The sequence below is a fragment of the Eschscholzia californica genome, unplaced genomic scaffold (assembly GCF_041429995.1).
Source record: "Eschscholzia californica isolate CP2 unplaced genomic scaffold, dmEscCali1.0.p SCAF_5, whole genome shotgun sequence".
Taxonomy (NCBI): Eukaryota; Viridiplantae; Streptophyta; class Magnoliopsida; order Ranunculales; family Papaveraceae; genus Eschscholzia; species Eschscholzia californica.
The window spans coordinates 37,397,732-37,416,970 of NW_028238472.1; the positions used below are offsets into that span (position 1 = coordinate 37,397,732).

Sequence of the window (19,239 nt, forward strand, 5' to 3'; positions counted from 1 at the left end):
TAAATTCCTCTTCAAATCTGGAACATGTCTGATGTCTGTTATAGTCCTCACAACACCATCGTGCCTCTTGATTTGAATAGTACCAATTTCAACCACCTTACAACGAGTGTCGTTTCCCATTAACACCTTACCGCCATTAATGGTCGTGTAAGTGGAATGCCCATGTTTTCTGAATGATGTCATCTGGACTCTCTCTTTTCACTTTCAGGTCGATGTAGAAATTCACACTCTCTACACGAGGACATTGAATTTTTGTTTAATTATTTTTAAAGTTATTTTAATTTTAGGTTGCCCGACGCCCGGTTGGCTTATATTCCGTCAAGTTCATTCGAGTTTGGATTCGTGAACCGGTAATGTGCAGCCCAATCTTAGGGGGGGGTAGTGGAGCGGGACTTTCACAGACTTTCATAGACAAAATGTCCCGTAGACATTTCAAGACATTTCGGATGAGTTATTATAGACAACATGTGTTCATAGACATTTTCAAGACATTGAGAGTTTGTAGACAAAATGTCTTTATAGACATTTCAAGACATTTGATCCATAGACAAAATGTCCTGGGGACATTTTAAGATCTTGAGTCCATTGACAAAATGTGTAATGCATATTATATTTGTGCTAATCAAAAATATATTTTTCGACTTTTGTAGACATCTGTGAATATTTGTGGACATTGATGGACATTTGGTAGACATTTATTATTTTAATATTATTATTATTATTTAATCACATGAAATAATATATTAATACTAACATTTCAAAAATATATTTTTCGACTTTCGTAAACATCTGTGAATATTTGTGGACATTGATGGACATTTGGTAGACATTTACTATTTTAATATTATTATTATTGTTTAATCACATGAAATAATATGTTTATACTAACATTTCAAAAATATATTTTTCGACTTTCGTAGACATCTGTGAATATTTGTGGACATTGATGGACATTTGGTAGACATTTATTATTTTAATATTATTATTATTATTTAATCACATGAAATAATATATTAATACTAACATTTCAAATATATATTTTTCGACTTTCGTAAACATCTGTGAATATTTGTGGACATTGATGGACATTTGGTAGACATTTACTATTTTAATATTATTATTATTGTTTAATCACATGAAATAATATGTTTATACTAACATTTCAAAAATATATTTTTCGACTTTCGTAGACATCTGTGAATATTTGTGGACATTGATGGACATTTGGTAGACATTTATTATTTTAATATTATTATTATTGTTTAATCACATGAAATAATATATTTATACTAACATTTCAAAAATATATTTTTCGACTTTCGTAGACATCTGTGAATATTTGTGGACATTGATGGACATTTGGTAGACATTTATTATTTTAATATTATTATTATTGTTTAATCACATGAAATAATATATTTATACTAACATTTCAAAAATATATTTTTCGACTTTCGTAAACATCTGTGAATATTTGTGGACATTGATGGACATTTGGCAGACATTTATTATTTTAATATTATTATTGTTTTTTGATCACATGATGGACTTCAAATGTCTTTTGTTTTTTGAAAGACATTTTGGCTTCCAAATTTGTCCCAAATCCTTCACAAATTCATCAAACTATGAAGTCCACCAAAGTCTGGGACATATTTTGTCTACAATCGAATGCCTCGGACTTTCATAGACTCTCAAATGTCTGGATTTGAATGCCTCAGACTTTCGTGGACTCTCAAATGTCTGGATTTGAATGCCTCAGACTTTCGTGGACTCTCAAATGTCTGGATTTGAATGCCACAGACTTTCGCGGACTCTCAAGAGTCCGCGAAAGTCTTGCTCCACTACCCCCCCCCCCCCCCCCCCCCCCCCCCCTTAGTATTTACCCGACCGGATCCACACAATGAATGACCCCATCTGTTCTTTCAATTGACCTTGCCGACTGGCCCGATCCGGCTAGGAAAATACCGGTGCCAGTTTCCCAGCCCAATTTCGGATTATAGCGATAGAACGAGAACCAATTCCTCCTGACAACTCCAATTTGGATAACAATAAAAATCCCCCAAATTTCATATCCACAAAGATAAAAAGGAAGAAGAGAACCCTTTCTATCTCTTCAAACAGCAACAATGTTGTTAACATCTCCTTCCGCACTTCTTCAACTTCCCCCACTAAAATCTCTGAAAATAAGCTCAGATTTCATCAATGGTTCATCACCCATTCATCTTCTCAAGAAACCCTCTTCTTCTCTTTCAACTTCTAATCCATCTCGACCTTCATTTCTCCCTGTAATTCGAGCCATAAAAACTATGCAAGGAAAGGTTGTTTGTGCAACTAATGACAAGACTGTTGCTGTTGAAGTTGTTCGTCTTGCTCCTCATCCAAAGTACAAAAGAAGGGTAAGGAAGAAGAAGAAGTACCAAGCTCATGATCCTGAAAATCAATTCAAAGTTGGGGATATTGTTCAACTTGAGAAAAGTAGACCTATTAGTAAGACTAAAGCTTTTCTTGCTATTCCAGCACCTGTTAGAGTTTTGAATCCTTCTGCTACTCCTACTGTTGTCAAGGAGGAGTTGGGAATTCCATTGGAGTCTCAACAAGTTGAATGAGAGACAAAAAGGAGCTTCATTTTGGTCTGTATTTCTTTTATTTTGTACTCAATTCTGATGTTTCAATTGTACTGTGTTACTTGACTAGATTTGATTTATGGTTTCAATGAAGTTTCAATATGTTCAATTTTACTGTTAATGTCTGGTTATTTATTTGTTTTTGTTATGTATATACTGAAATTATGCCCCAGTGCTGGTTTATCATTGTTCAATTTAGGGTTACTTGAGTGACTTTGAAGGGAACTACAACAATGCCCCGGCCCAAGCCTTAGTAGTTTTCGATATTGTCTCCGCTTTAGACACCTCAGGCCCAAGCCCACAGGTGCAGGGTTTTGTTTTTGGTGAAGGCTCCACGAGCTCACCCAGAAGGCCTCAACACTTACTAAGCTTGAGCTTTAACCTTATAGCCTAGGCTCCGGACGCTACCATATGTGGGGTTATCACAATTACATTGATGAGAGGGTTTGGTTGTTGGTATAACTTGACTTGATCTAATTATAAGGTATCATGAATTCTAAATGTTTAATTTAGCTTATTATTTGAATTTTATTGTGGGGTTCTTGCTTTATATGCTAAATATATGTTTTCATTGATGAGATGCCATGATTTCTTTACTAGGCTTGGATTTTTCTATCCTAGATTCTGTCATTGGCATGTTTCAGTACAAAGTGAGAGGATCAAATTGTTGTAGTAGGAAGTTGTTGACTCAACCTCTCTAATGGAAGCTGTTTTGCTATGTCTACTTTCTATTTTGATCGTTCCTATAGTTATGTTTGATACTATTGCTTCTGGACTGAAAATTTCGCTGCAAGTTTTACGAAATTTTGGTTATACAAATGAGGTAGAATGAATTTGAGCTCTTTTTATGAGCTTTTGTTGGTTAGTTCTTTTCAGAATGTTGAATGATCCAAGATAGTAGTTGAAGACTTGTATGTATAAACATATAACTGCATTAGCTGGTTCGTGGTAAGAAATTTTGGCAGTAAAATCTGATTTGGTGTTAAACAAACAATGAAATACATTTTCCATTCGAAAATTGGTGTAGCGCTCATCTAAATACTAGGCAAATAGCTATATTCTTCTTGATTTATGCACTATCCAAGTCTACTAGTTTAGTTGCACATGCATAAGGTTTTCTGTTTGACTTGGTTATGCTCTAGACCATCCCAGGCTTATTTAGGTGCTAAACCGACCCCGAAGTAATTTTCATAAGCAGTGGGACTAAGACCATTTGATGTTATACTAGCTGCAATACTAGATATATTGTCCTTCATTTAAGCATCATTTGTGTCAACTACTCTAGTCCTAAACCACCTTAAGTTTCTCTGTCTAACCAATCTAGGCGCAACCAATCTAGGGGCCAAAATCACTCGAAGGCTAGCAAACAGTAAGACCAAGTGTTACATTTTAACATAGTCCTGGAAGGTATTCATAACCAATGCTAGACTAAGAGCCTTAGCACATAAAACTTCTATTTCATATTAGAATTATGAACTTGTACTGTTTGAACTTGGTCATGGGCTAGTAGTGTTCAGATTCCAGAGGATGTTTACCACCTGAGAGTTTGTAGTATAGATAGGAGATCTTGAAAGAAACTTTTTAATGCATATTTCTTCAAGATTAATAGATTATGTGCTTTAGGCTATAGCTTGGTACTCTACTCCTACATAGGAACCCGTCGTTGTGTGTTGCTCGTGTTAAGTGTGGACCTCCAATTTAAAACCAGCAGGGCAATGAGGGGAGATGTTGTAGATATTATACTTTTGATCATGAAAGCACCAGAGCTACTTTGAGGTTCCCTATGAAATGTGGGATGGAACATAGTCACAACGAAGAAGTTTTGGGAGTTACGAATGAAGCTTCGGGGGTTTTCATTCACTTCAACAAACAATTTTGTTTTTTCGCAAATATGGTTGCTAGCCCAGGTATCAAAGTGCGGAGTGTCAGACTGATTCATCAAGTTCATCACAACCAAATATTAAAGCAAGATCTACATTTTTCTCTGCATCATTCTCAACAAGATTAGTTTCATCAACAACTTCAATACTTGCCGATCAAGGGTTCGAGGCACGCTAACAATTTCAAAAAAAAAATTCAATACTTCGATTGTGTTGACATTCATTACTAAACTAAGTTATTACAATCACTGCATTCACCACTTGGTGTACTAAAAAAAACTTAAATTGCCTTATGAGTGAAGTCTTAATTGAGATTCTCTTTCATAGATGGCACAATTGAGATCCTAAATTTCAAAGACATCTTCACGGCTACGCTCTAAAAACTTAAAAAAAAAACTTATAAGTTACTTAGGTGTTTTTCCTATATGGGTAGTTTTGTGCTTAATATTGAGTGGACATCTTAGAATTTCAAAGACATCTCTAATCTCAAATGTTGATTTTTTTCTTATGACATCTTAAATTAAATATTGCCACATCATCTTAAGACTCAAATCGAGTTTTGCATTAGATAGAGTTTTTCGTAAAACACTCAAAAAAGTGTGAAACTTACTTTTTCAATTTCAATCTTGCATCGGAGATGCTCTTATAATTTAGAGAACCACTAGTATTACTCTAGTAAAAGCTAAGAATCACTCCATTAGCCTTTAGGCGTCACAGCTATTAGTGTAGTTGCATCGCGCAAATATTGATTGTTTGAATAGTTGTTGAAAAAAATCTGAATCTCCTCAAAAAATAAGAATATAACCCTTGTATCCATAAAACTAACCGTTGACAACACATACTACCTTTACTTTTGGACTTATTGAACGCTTTAACTGTAATGACCCTAAAAAAACATTATAAAAGACATTAAAAAGGTTAGGAAATACATTGAACATTACCTTCACTTAACTGCACTTGTTAATATTTGAAAAGTGGAACCAATTTTGATTAGACACGGATTATTCAAGCTCCCCGCTAGAGCCTTTACTAAGGACATGCCAAATCAAAATTTTCCATTAGAATGCTTCCTTTAATGCCTCATATACGTATTTTAAGGTTGCACCCATCTATCCATCTATCTCTATCACCACTCCTCTTACATCTATGACACACATTATAAAGGTTTTCACTAAAATTTTCCCTTCCTCCCGGCTCATTTGTTCTTTCTTCTCACAAAATTTTCTTATCGTTCTTTGACTTCCACGGTTATCATAACTTCTAGCACAATTTTTATATTTTCTTCGTCTTTGAGTTGTGTAGTGTTTTTCTTCGAAAATAAGTTTTGCTTGAAGTACTTGATCTAAAACGGATTTGAAGAGCTTGTAACATTTTTTATTAGTCATTTGTTCATGAATTCGTAATGTTCCGACCAATTCATCTATTGTTACAGATTATAAATCTCTTGGCTCTTTAATAACCACGACTACATTATAAAAATTGGGCATTAAGGAAGGCCAAATTTTATCTATCAATAACATCATTACATGTTTCACCAAATCTTTTTATTTGATTACATTAAATAGTATCATTAAGACATTATCTTAGTCAAGTTCATTATCAATCCTGTTCGACCTTTTAAATTCACCAAACATCACTCGGAGACAAACTTTTACATCTCTAAATGAGTTTTTGAAACTATTCCAAGTCTCTTTCAATGATTTTGTTCCAGAAGCCTTTTCAAATATTGGTTCATCAATGCAAAGGTGATGAGATTTTTGTTTGTTGAAAAGCAAAGAAATGAGATAAAAAAACCTTTTTTCTTACCTCTCTTTCATGATTGTTTAATAATACTCTTTCTGACATGGTTCATAAGCTCTTCTTGTTGTTAAGCAGGTTCTATCTTGAACAACACCCAACAATTTTGATATTTCAACAATATACTCATTTGGGTGCATGTCCATAGTTATCTTTTAATAATTTTGGAATTTGAGGTTGTCCCAAATTTTTCTTCAAAAATTGCTAATTTTCACAAACGTTAGAGGTTTATACCCATTCATATGAATTAAAGTGTGATCCTTGGCCAAATTCTCGAGATTAAGAAGAGTATTGACAAAAGGCCAGCGTTTTGGGAAAGTTAAATAGTTTCCGGGGTGTGAAGATTGGGTCAAAAATTGGTCAATTTTGTTTGACAATTTTATTTTGTAAGTTGTTAGAAGAGAATAAAAATAAAAATAAAAAACCATCCCCCTCACCTCACTCTCTCTCCACCTCATTCTCCCCCCCTCATCTTCTCTCTCCACCACATCTTCTCTCCCCACCACTCTCTCTCTTCTCCGACCAGGTCGCCGGCTGGAAAAAATTTCTGTGAATTTTTTTTTTTCATGGTCGGCGTCCAGAAAATTTCCGGCTAGCGACCTGGTCGGAGAAGAGAGAGAGGTGAGGTGGAGAGAGAGTGAGGTGAGGTGGAGGGTTTTTATTTTTATTTTGAAACGTATGCCCCATAAAATATGTTTCCCCGAAAAATTTTCAAAATTTTGTATATTCCTTTTAAAATTTCACACCCTGGAAACATTTCCCCAAAGCGCTGGCCTTAACAAAATAACCAAATACATGTGATCGTTTTTGTTCAAAGCGACACATAAAAAAGATAGTCTTTATTTTATTAATTCACACAACTACGGGAAAAAAAGTTTTTTTTGATCATTAGTTGTTCTTCTCTGAAATTAATGATTTCTCGTAACTCCATTCACGAATATCAAAGGTGTTGAAAGTGTCTTAAATATGAGTAAATATCAAACCCGGTCTGCGACCTACGCTTTCTCAATTCGAAATTTTGAACACGTTTGGCAGGGTTGATCACAAAAGCAAGGCTGGTCACTTAAGCAGGTTTGATATTAAGGCAGTTATCAATGTTAGCGGTATCCATTATTTCAGAATTAGAAAGAGAAGACGGTGAGACAGCGGGATTAGAACTTCAGTGACTATATAAGCTGAGATGCATGCTACCATTATCATTGGTAGTTTGTTACCGGCGATCCCTTTAGGGTTTCAATAACCAACTACCGAAACCCTAAGAGAATCGTGGGAGAAATGCATGCTACCACTATCATCTTACCGATAGTTCTCTTACGGTTCTTGAAGGAGTTGAAGGAGATGTCCTTCGACCAAGATAGCAATGCGAGCTACATGTCGGCTAGGACGATTGGTGAAGAAGATCATCAAGTCCGATTGATTTAGGGGTCGTAGTGTTTAGCTAGAAACCAACTACGATCGTCGAATTACGAAGTAATTCGCGGCTAACTTCGATCGGATCCTACATCGGGTTACACATAAGAATGGGTATTTAATCGGATGATATGACTAGTGGGAGTGTGATGTAACATTGGGAATGTCCCATAAACATATCTCACAGGCCTAAATAAAATTTGGGCAAAAGATAGCAAAAAGGCCCGAAATAAGGGTTTTGGGCCTAGACCGATTCGGGTACTTCTAGGACTCGGATTGGGCTGAATTTTGGTGGGTTAGTTGCTGATATAATAACCATTATATATGACAATTTTCGTGGTGTTTGGACACCTCCTCCTTAGGGAATTGAGAAAATATCAATAGTTGTTATTTTCGATAATTTCCCTAAATCTTATTCTAAATGGTGTTTTAGGAAACCTAAAAGGAGGTGGATTCTTATTAGGATTCTATATAAACACTTTTAGAGTAGAGAATAAGGTGTGGAATTTCTCTCTAAGCTTTCTTACTCTACCACATCAAGTAGAGAGGAGAAAATGAGTTAATTCCCAAGCTATCTTCTAGTCAAGCAAGAAGAAGGTCTTCTTATTATCAAACCACCATTGGAGTGCTAGCGAGCTTTCAAGGAGGGAGATTAAATACACTATTCGGTGTCCCAAGTAGAGGAGCTACGTTTGAAGCTCTTGGTCTTCTTTAATCTATTCAACTAGCTCGAAGGAAATAGCGGTTAAGGTAATCTACTATCTTCTTATTAGTTAATTACTAGTTTTGCATGATGATCTTGGGGATACTAGTGTTAGACATTAGATGTCGTTATCCGCTATAAACACTAGTATAAGGGTATAAATCGCTACAGTTCTTGTAGTTGGCTACCGAAATTCTAAAGGGGTCGCCAGTAAACAACTAAAAAACAAAAACCTAAAGGGGTTTGGTCGATAGATTCCCTCTACAAATTTCTGACCAAATTTGGGATGAAGGTGTGTTGAGTTCAGCAGGACAGATATTTGAATGCTCACTCGGGTTAGCGGGGTATCTACTAGACAAGCGTTATCGAATGACACCCTTTAATGAGAGATATGAGAAACGCGTCTTAGTAGTAATTAAACATCTTGGGTGCGGTGTGTATAACATACCGTGTGGATGACAAATAGCTTCACCGTGTATAACAAAATCCCATTGATGAAGTTATTTGGGTTGAACTGTCATGGGTCGGGATTGAGAATCATTCATGGATTTAACGATGATGTGCCGAGGCTATTAGTGTGGCAACAAATGGGGTAACTGCAAAACTGATCGAAACTTAGTCTGAAGACCTTCATGTCAAATTTGAAAAGATTAATTCTTATTGTGACCAACACAAAAATTTGATTCTCATATTTTCCAACATTTTAAATGTTAGCCTCTAAAATTATGATTTCGTTAGTCCAACTTAATAGTGAATAATTACTTTATTTTAATCTTTTTGGAATCAAACTTCATTTATAGGCCAAAAGGCTAATGAGAATTACATTATGAAGCTGAAAAACAAAAGACACAACCAATAACAGACATACATGTCAAGTTATGCTCACTTGGGGTGCCTCCAGAGCTGCCTGATCTATCTGGTGGGCTGCTTTTCTGGTGCAGTCTCCACGTCCATATGTGGGTGGTTCTATAACCGCTGCTTCTTCCACCTCCTTCTCTTCTCGCCGTCGGCGTCGGCGTGCAGTTCTCCGTCTGCACCTCTTCTTCTTCAGCCGAAATCTGGGTTGCAAAACGAGCCCCGGCCTCCTTGAATGGGATAACTTTCAACTCTTCTTTGTATTTTGGTTGTACCTTGCTCATAATGAGTTCTTGTCTAGCATTGACGGTGGTTACTTCCAATAATTGCATCAACTTGATTCTTCTTCTACAAAGTGTTAAGATGTGTCCCAAGAAATCACGTCTATAGTTTACGGATTGAACTTCTTGGGATGAACTTTGGGTTGTAGCTGGTTCCGGTTCATCGGTGGAGAGAGTTGTAAGTTGTTGAAGAAACTCTCAATGTTTGTCCACGATCAAACACTCGATCCTGCAGAAATACGAAAATAACAAAAAGATCCTAAAGATCAACAAAAACAGGCCCTGTAGACTAAAAAAGAAAATAACCTTTATTTAGAAACGAAGAAAATGAATCCGACGAAGGGTCCGCGAAGGGAAGACCCTTCCTGCGGAGAAGCAATGAAGTTCCCTGAGAGGTTTACTTAGGAAAAGCGGTTATGGAGAGAGAGGAAAGAAAGGAATAATTACTTTTGAAATTAAAAGTTAAAAAAGAAGACTAACGATTAATTTTGACTAAGGGGTCACAGGAAACTCTCCACAAATATGGAATTAAATTTAAATTTTCCAGTTGGTCATTGATGGAAGACCAAATTTGAGTTAACAATTTTAAATGGGTTATTTTCCAAATAGCCCCCAACTTTATGACTAGCTTCTTGCCTAGCCCCCTACTTTATCAAAAATACCCAGATGACCCCCCTTTTGAGTTACCGTTATAACATCGTTAACTAGTCATCATCTCATCACATCTCTCTGCCACCTCATCTTCTCGCCACTTTATCGTCTTCTCCGGCGAAGGTCGCCGACCGACGACCTTCAAACATTTTAAAAAAACTTTTTTTTCCCCTACATCTTTCTCTAAAAAAAATTTTTTTTTACTCTCCTTTCTCTCTCTAGATCTGGTTCCCCATGAACCAGATCTGTAGAACAGACCTTCAAAAGTCTGTTCGAACCAGATCTAGAGAGAGTAAAAAAAATATATTCCCTCTCTCTCTCTAAAATTTTCTTTTTCTCTCTCTAGATCTGGTTCCCCGTGAACCAGATCTGTCGAACAGACCTTCAAAGGTCTGTTCGAATCAGATCTAGAAAGAGAAAGGAGAGAGTAAAAAAATATTATTTTTTCTTTTCTTTAGAGAGAGAGAGAGAATATTTTTTTTTTAAATGTTTGAAGGTCGCCGGCCGGAAATTGGCCGGCTGGCGACCTTCGCCAGAGAAGACGATGAAGTGGCGAGAAGGTGAGATGGCAGAGAGAGGTGATGAGATGGGGGAGAGAGAAATGATGACTAGTTAACGGTGTTATAACGGTAGCTAAAAAATGAGGCCATCAGGGTATTTTTGATAAAATATGAGGCTAGGTAGGAAGCTGGTCATAAAGTTGGGGGCTATTAATGAGTGAAAAACCCAATATTCTAGACCCTAATAGGAAAAAAACTCACTAAAAAATAATAATGCCAAAAAACCCATTTTTTAACATTTTTCAAAATGTTGACGACATATGTAAATATGTTGTTAACAAGATAACATATTTTTTTCATAATTCTGTTTTTACCCTTATATGTTGACAACATATATCATTGTGTTGTTATAAAATGTTGACAATATCTATAATAATGCATCAACTTATTATAAAATGTTGACGACATATATAATTATGTTCTTAACAACATATATAATGTATTAGTCAAAATATTATTTGTTTGTTAACGGATTTGTTAAATACAAAGGATAATATGCATAACATTTTAATTTTTGTAAATGACAAATAAAAAATGCTTTAGTCTTAATATTTATGACGAAAGCAAAACAAAAAATGCGAAAACCATTTAGTTTTTCACAAGACAAATCGAAAAAGGTTGTAACCAAAATGTTTGTGTTAGTTTGCCTATGTGAAATGCAAACGAGAAAAATGCGAAATATTTTGGCAAAACAATGTCTAAGCAAAAACAGATTTGTTCAGAAATTTACAAATTGTTGAGACAAACTAAGATTTGTTCAGAAGTTTACAAAATTGTTGAGAGCAAACCAAGAATTGTTCAGAAATGTTCAAAATTGTTTTTTGACGTTGATTTGGGCGGAAAATTTCATTTTTGAGGGTAAAATTGTATTTTACTTACTGGGTTTTTTCCTCATTATTATTTAGTATTGGACCTGATTCTCTTTAACCTCCCCATTTTGACCTTATAATTACGGCCCCTTTGCTAAATAACCCATTTTAAAGTGAGAACCATCCGTTACTCCTTGGTTATATGACGGTCAGCCTTATCAGGCTATCACAATATTATTGACGTATACCTCTTCCCAAGGAAGAAGATAATTGGAAAAAGCCATCTTGACTTACGTGCCGTCTATTAAACGTCTTTATTACAATAAATAACCGTCTCAGACACATCAAGTGGGTCCTACTCATCTCCAACTGCCACATCATCGTCTCAACAACCTCTACGATTCGCCACGCAACCAATCCGATCGTCTCTATAAAATGCCTCGTATTTCATCCTAAAGTTGCGTACGGTACAACAAAAGCTGTAACAAAAAAAAGGAGAAGAAAAAGTAAATTCTCGTTGCTAAAATGCGCCAACAATTTCCATTATCCGGCACCCATGGTACTCCTACCGATCGGAGATTAAATACCCTAGCTAGACATCTTACTGGTGATTCTTCAATTGATAATCAAAACCCTAATTCTAAAATCATCTCTCCTTCTATTACTGCTTCCTTTCATGGTGATTCTGTCTTTTCCAACATCCTTCGTGGTCCTGAAGATCCAATTTTAGGGGTTAGATATCTCTTCCAACTTCTCCAAATTTCTCATTTCTGACTTGAAATTATTTTCTCTACTTCATTTAGATCAAACTAAACCCTTATTGATTGCTATCACCTTGTGATTTTTACATGTTTTAGTTACTTATAAGCTAAATTGGTTGAAATGATTAGGGTTTTGATTAGTTTCTTGTTGTGAATTGCACAGGTAACTGTAGCTTACAACAAGGATCCAAGTCCAATTAAGTTGAATTTAGGTGTTGGCGCTTATAGAACTGAGGTAAGTTTTCTTCAAATAGGATAGGGTTCATGAATTATGGTTTTTGAATTTATTTATGTAATAGTGTATCAAATTGGGGAAAAAGGGTATGAATTTTTGGTTGTTTATGTTCAATTACAGGAAGGAAAGCCTCTTGTTTTGAATGTAGTAAGAAAAGCTGAGCATCTTATAGTGAATGATAGGTAAACTAATTATTGAGTAAATTGAATTATTAATATTAGTTGGTATGTGAATCAAATCTTGAAGATCTTGTTTTTGTTGAAATGTTTAGGTCTAGAGTGAAAGAGTATCTTCCTATTACTGGATTGCCAGATTTCAATAAGTTGAGTGCTAAGCTCATTTTTGGTGCTGAAAGGTAAGAATACCATTCACAGTTTTTCTTAAACTTGAGATGACTAACCGATATCTTTGCAAACAAGAATATGGATTCCCCGAAAACTATTTTCGGTTTTCATTTTTCTTCATAAGAACTATATATTTGATATTGTGATGCAATATTTATGTAAGTTTAATGGTTCCTATAAATAAATAAACAACATTTAGTTACCACCCTGATTAGAATTTAGGTTAAGATAGAAAAAAACACAACAGCTCATTATCTATGTTGAGAAGATGTGATCATTAACTGCGGGATGTCAAGAGTTCGATCTAGAACTTGAAGATATATACATAAGAGCAAGAACTACCTTTTGGTGATGGCTTGTAAGAGAGGGGTCCCAAAGAATTTAATCATGGATTTCAACTGTATTGCCGTTTAATGTGGTGATAATAATATTGACTTACCAACGCAAGGTTTTTATAGTGATGTGCTTGTACGTGAAGATCAGAGAAATGACCATTTACCAAACTACATTAGGGACATGGATTACTCAATACTACCATCACTAGTTGAATAGTATTGTTGTTGAAGACGCAGTAAATCCAGTATATCCTTCTGTTTCAAGCTATCATCGATAATTGATATAGGATCTGGATATCTTCTGCAGTCTGGGTTTCAAAGTATCAAAACTTTTTAGTTCACACTGTCCATTGTTGGATGATGATGATGAAGTATAGACGAGTTTCCTTAGGACTCCTTATGTCGGACAGAAGCCATGAATAGCTTGAGTTATGCTAGTTCTATTCCATACAACGTTTTCTGGGTCAGGGGTGAAGGAATGAGGTATATTTCTAGGATCAAACTAGATGTATTTAGAGTTGTGTTTTCCTCCACCGGAGGGTTTTGTATGATAAATGTTTTACATACTACTCGACATTTTTTTTTTCTCCTTTTGGGGGTTTGAATTTTTCCCTTGTGACGAAATAAGCGGCATATTATCAGAATGAGTACCCCACATCCATTCCAAGACGAGGCCCATTATTGCAAATTATCAACTTTGCATTATTAACAAATGCATGTTTTTCTTTTGAATGATGTTCCTTTCTTGAAAATATCTTTGTAGTTAGTTCTGGTAGCTTTTCCTAGCAGAATAGCTGATTGCAATCTTTTGTTTACATTGGTACAGCCCTGCAATTCGAGAGAACAGAATAGCTACTGTCCAGTGTTTGTCAGGTACAGGTTCCTTGAGGGTTGGAGCGGAGTTTCTGGCAAGACATTATCAGGAAGTATGAAACCCATCATTTAAGCTTAGTTTTTTCTTTATATTTTATTATGACTCAAAAGGGTAACTCTTTCATCCTAAGCTGTTAATCTCGAACTTTGTTCTCCAGCGCACCATATATATTCCGCAGCCGACATGGGGAAACCATCCAAAAGTGTTCACCTTAGCAGGGTTATCTGTGAGGTACTACCGCTACTACGATCCGACAACACGTGGTTTGGACTTCCATGGTACGGATCTTGACTCTGCTGATTTTATAATGTGTATATGGTTACTAAAGACCTGTTCTATCAATAGTCACTGAACGGTTTAGCTTTCATCGAGAACCCAAAAGTTTCAGTTACTGTAGTATAAGGTGCATATGGTGTAGGTCGCTAGTCATAAAATAGTTATGCTTTTTATTTTTCTAGTTGGTGGTTTTTTTCTCCATCTCTTTGAGAGAAAATTATTACTTAGAAGAATCATAATAATCCGGCGACCAAGGAATTTGAACGTAAAGTAATGCCACTTCCACCAACTACGATATAACCAAAGGGAGTTGAAATATAAATCCCTCACCGAAAATTCCTCCTAATAAGTCTGGACTGATGTGTTTTGACACTTGGTACCGCTTTCGTCTCTGGAAATATTTTATTTCCATGTTTAATGATATCCTTTTTCATCTTTGGAGGACAGGTCTATTAGCAGATCTTTCTTCTGCTCCATCTGGGGCTATAGTGCTTCTTCATGCTTGTGCTCATAATCCAACTGGTGTAGATCCAACCCTTGATCAATGGGAACAGATCAGAAGGTTGATGCGATCCAAAGCATTGATGCCATTCTTTGATAGTGCTTATCAGGTACCATTTATCTATGTCTTGAAAGAAAGTATTGTTGTTAACTGTACAGGCTCCCCAGAGCCTGTGTAATATGTAATGAAGAAGCGTAGAATACTAGATTGTAGTTATAAACTAAAACATGTTATTGACTATTATTTTCATATATTAATTTTCTGAATGTGCATTTCACTGCAATGTCTCTGTCGTACTAGTAGGGGTTTGCAAGCGGAAGTCTGGATGGAGACGCACAATCTGTTCGAATGTTTGTAGCAGATGGTGGTGAATGCTTTGCAGCCCAGAGTTATGCAAAGAACATGGGACTATATGGAGAACGTGTCGGGGCCCTCAGCATTGTAAGACACTAGAGCTATCTATCAGTTCATGGGATAGTTGATTCAAGTCATGAAGTAAATACATCTTGTTATATCTAGTAAATGAGTATGGATATCGAAAATACAATGACGTATCTGAAGCCTCAGACCTAATGATTTAGGTCTATACGGTATGTCTGGTCCCATTTAATCATCTGGTCTGAAAGTTTGTATGGTAAAAGCTAATACATAGGGGGCCACTTCTTCTGTTTGTTGGTCCCTTTTCTATATGCAACCATACTGACTAACCTTATTGGATGATTCCACAATCTGCCTTCTCCGACCAACTTGATATCATTGTACACATAATTCCAACACATACCAATTAACAGATTTAAGCTTACAGCTCTTCATTGATTTGACTAGAACTGTATATCGTCCAAAGGAAGTATTCTTTGATCTTTACTGAAAAACTCCCATTGAAACTTATCCTAGACAAGATCCTGACAAATCATTGGGTGTGATTATAATTAATTTGTAGAATAATTTTCACAATTGTAGGTTTGCAAATCATCAGATGTTGCCAGCAGAGTGGAGAGTCAACTGAAACTTGTGATTAGGCCCATGTATTCCAATCCTCCTCTTCATGGCGCATCCATTGTGGCTACAATTCTAAAGGACAGGTACAACTTCAGGGAGTGGCAAAATAACAAGTCGTCTTTAACTTTCTCTTTAAAAGTGATGCCCTATATGAAATTTTACATGGATGGGGGCATGGATGTCGTATTTGACATTGTTATGAAGTGTCTTGTACAGAAAAGGGCATCCTAAGTTATTGACTATGTGTGGCAATATTTCCTTGTCCTGGGTTACTATATTCTTCACTTTCACCTACAACCTTTTTGTACTTTTAGACCAACACCATCATTAATTTATGCATTTATTCATTAACAAAATCCATGACACGATATTTTGTGCAAGTATACATATGATTTACATACGCTAATTTGTAAATACATTTCTTTAAAAGGATGATATAAAAAATCTTACGGTACATCCATTGAAGTGATTGCACGTCTAATATGAATTTAGTTACCGGATACTAGCTGCCATAAAATATATTTGTACTCCCACTTTCTTACTTTTTAATGAACCATTTTATATTGATGGTAATGATATGATTGTGTTCAAGTACACCGAAGATGTAATAATGTAATATTGCCCACCGAGTAAATGCAAGTATGTGAAGCGAATGGTAGTGTCTTACTAGTGTACTGTCCGAGATGAGTATCCAAATACGTTCGTTAAGAAAAAAAAGGAGTATCCATTTTATCTGGATTTTCGATTTAATTAAGTTGAGAAGTAATGTAATATCAAAGTTAAGTGGTAAACCTACAAGTGCTATTTGATCTACGGTTTCTACTATTTAATTGGTGTTTTCTTGTTTTACTCTCAGAGAACTTTACCACGAATGGACAATCGAGTTGAAAGCAATGGCTGATCGAATTATCAGCATGCGTCAACAACTGTTTGCTGCTTTACGCTCAAGAGGTAAATCAATTATATTTTCATTGTCTCAAAGACTTCTGCTGTACTCGTTGGGCCTATGATTTATTCTACTTAATTGATTCTCATCTATGTCACCGAAGGCTAAAAAGGGTAAAGCGGCCAGAACCAAAACCGGACCGAACCTAACTGATCAGCCAGATTAATAGCATTAAATCAAACTTGTTTTTTTGGTTTGCTTTGGTTTGTCGGCAGTTGTCCCACCCACCAACCAAAATTGGTTTGTTCCCTAAATGGGCGGCAAATGACTAATATTTTGCCCTTACTGGCTGTTGTGTGAAATTAATGAACTTGCATTCTATAACTGCAAAGAACAGTAAGGAGAACAATAGTTTGGATAAAAATGGTGAATTTATTTGATCTTTTTAGGATGTAGATATAATGTTTACATTAGGGTTACAAGAAGATATTTTGAATAATTACAAATAGGGAAACTACAAAAACTAAATCATTCGGGATCTTCTTCCCTTCCCTCCTTTAGCAGGCCGTATGGAGGGTGCCCGTTGCTCAGGGCCCCTTCTTGAGTGTGCGTCAATATGTTAACAATTCTCAAACTAGTCAGCCTTCTCTTTCTGTCAAGAGGCAGACCATGGAAGATTATAATCTATAACTAAAGATGTCATTTGATAATACTTTTTCTCCATAATTTCGTATCTTACAAACACTTGTTAATGTTGAGCAGGTACACCAGGTGACTGGAGTCACATTATCAAACAGATCGGAATGTTTACTTTCACCGGTCTGAATACAAAACAAGTTGCTTTCATGACAAAAGAATACCACATCTATATGACATCTGATGGGTAAGTTACATGTTACTTCTTCCATTTCCACCACAACTGAGTTTTTTGTTGGTAATTATTTTTCCTTTCTGGAAGTGGATATAGAATCAAATCTCTATCTGTAGCACCACCAGGTTCATCTTTATGTTAGCACCTACATTTCAGTCATTCTCTCACTATATCCATAATGGGGTTGATCCTCCAGGGCCTGCTACATCTCTTATCAACTAGTTCATGACTAGATTGATTGGTTTCTAGCCAAATAGGAAGACCTAGTAAGTTCTCCTTCTGGAAGCGCCTACACTAAAGACTTAAGGGTTTGCGTAGATCAGGCATTCAAGAAAGACGCGCAATAGATCTATCATCTATCAGAGAACTTGTGCTTTTGATGGATGAACTTCTTTTCTCTAACCTGATGACTTACATAACTGATCGTCTTTAATTCGTTTTGTATAGGAGGATTAGTATGGCAGGTCTGAGCTCAAGGACGGTGCCTCACCTTGCAGACGCTATACATGCTGCTGCAACCCGCACAGATGCTTTGTTGTAAGCTTTGCAATTCGATGTCCCACCCCATAAATTTCTTCTTGTTTTTAAGTTGTATTCATGTTTTGTAATAAATGTCATCTCAAGTAACGAGCGTTGAATCAGTTGATTCAGCTGAGAAGAAGCAAGTACACACATTTCAGAGTCATTTCAATATACATAAGTGTGTTCTTCTGAGTCTTTATTAATTCCTTTAGTATGTGTGTTGCCATTAACACCCCCTTGGAGCCTGGAAATATTGATTTACATTGGAACACCTGTTGGGTTTTGGAAGTTTTATCTGTTCTTGGTGGCTAAGTTTATGTTTGAGTTGATGTAGTTGCCAAGTTGAGGATAGAAGACAATTTGAGTTGTAGGTAGTCGATAAATTTGATAAAGAGACCTACCAAAGTGCTGCTCATGATCGAGTCTATGTCCAGGAACAGGCCATGGATGGAAACAAGGTAAACTTTTTTTGTGGCCTTCGATACCCTTTTGATGCCCCCGTTGAAGAGACTGGTGAGAAAGGGGCAGGGATTGGTTTGGTGCCTATAGCACTTCGTGGCGTAAAATATCGGGGATATACTAGTGCTAGGGTTGGGAACTGGGTGAGTTTGGGCGCCCACTAGCTGCTGTATCGGGTTCAGCGGGACGGGATAAGTTTCCTCACTGACCATTAGGATATCTGACCTGGGGGGGCAATTTCTAATTTTTTTTTGTCCATATTCCGTCTGAGCCCGTTACAAATCTCGGGGCAGATCGGGCACTTGGGAAATGTATATGCCATATGGTGTTCATTTAGTATCCAAACCGACCAATCCAATCCGATCCAAACAGATTTCAACGGTTTGGATACCGATCCAAACAGATTTCAACGGTTTGGATACCGATCCAATAGTATTCTGGATTGGTTCGGATGTTAAAATGCCAAAACCGAGTGGTTTGGATCGGTTTATGGATTTAGTTGACGGATAACCGAACAAACCGAACCAAACCATTTATTGTTATTTTTTGTATTTTATATATATAAATATAAATGATAGGAATGATGAACGGTTGAGATTTAATAG

General features: G+C 36.2%; 2 protein-coding genes across 2 annotated transcripts; both read left to right on the forward strand.

Annotated features, from left to right (window-relative positions):
- The first annotated feature begins 2,059 nt into the window (after positions 1-2,059).
- Positions 2,060-2,738, forward strand: RPS17 (ribosomal protein S17). Its single transcript, XM_086641758.1, has one exon. The coding sequence runs from the start codon at positions 2,127-2,129 to the stop codon at positions 2,604-2,606; it is 480 nt and encodes a 159-aa protein (XP_086497884.1). The 5' UTR covers positions 2,060-2,126; the 3' UTR covers positions 2,607-2,738.
- Positions 2,739-12,030: 9,292 nt separating this feature from the next.
- Positions 12,031-18,367, forward strand: LOC147538972 (aspartate aminotransferase, cytoplasmic-like). The gene is made up of 12 exons (XM_086639077.1): positions 12,031-12,302; positions 12,495-12,566; positions 12,687-12,748; positions 12,838-12,921; positions 14,072-14,171; positions 14,277-14,397; positions 14,843-15,006; positions 15,201-15,338; positions 15,858-15,979; positions 16,753-16,847; positions 17,545-17,665; positions 18,101-18,367. Exons 1-12 carry the CDS (start codon positions 12,096-12,098, stop codon positions 18,192-18,194), a joined length of 1,380 nt encoding a protein of 459 aa, XP_086495203.1. The 5' UTR covers positions 12,031-12,095; the 3' UTR covers positions 18,195-18,367.
- Positions 18,368-19,239: the final 872 nt, after the last annotated feature.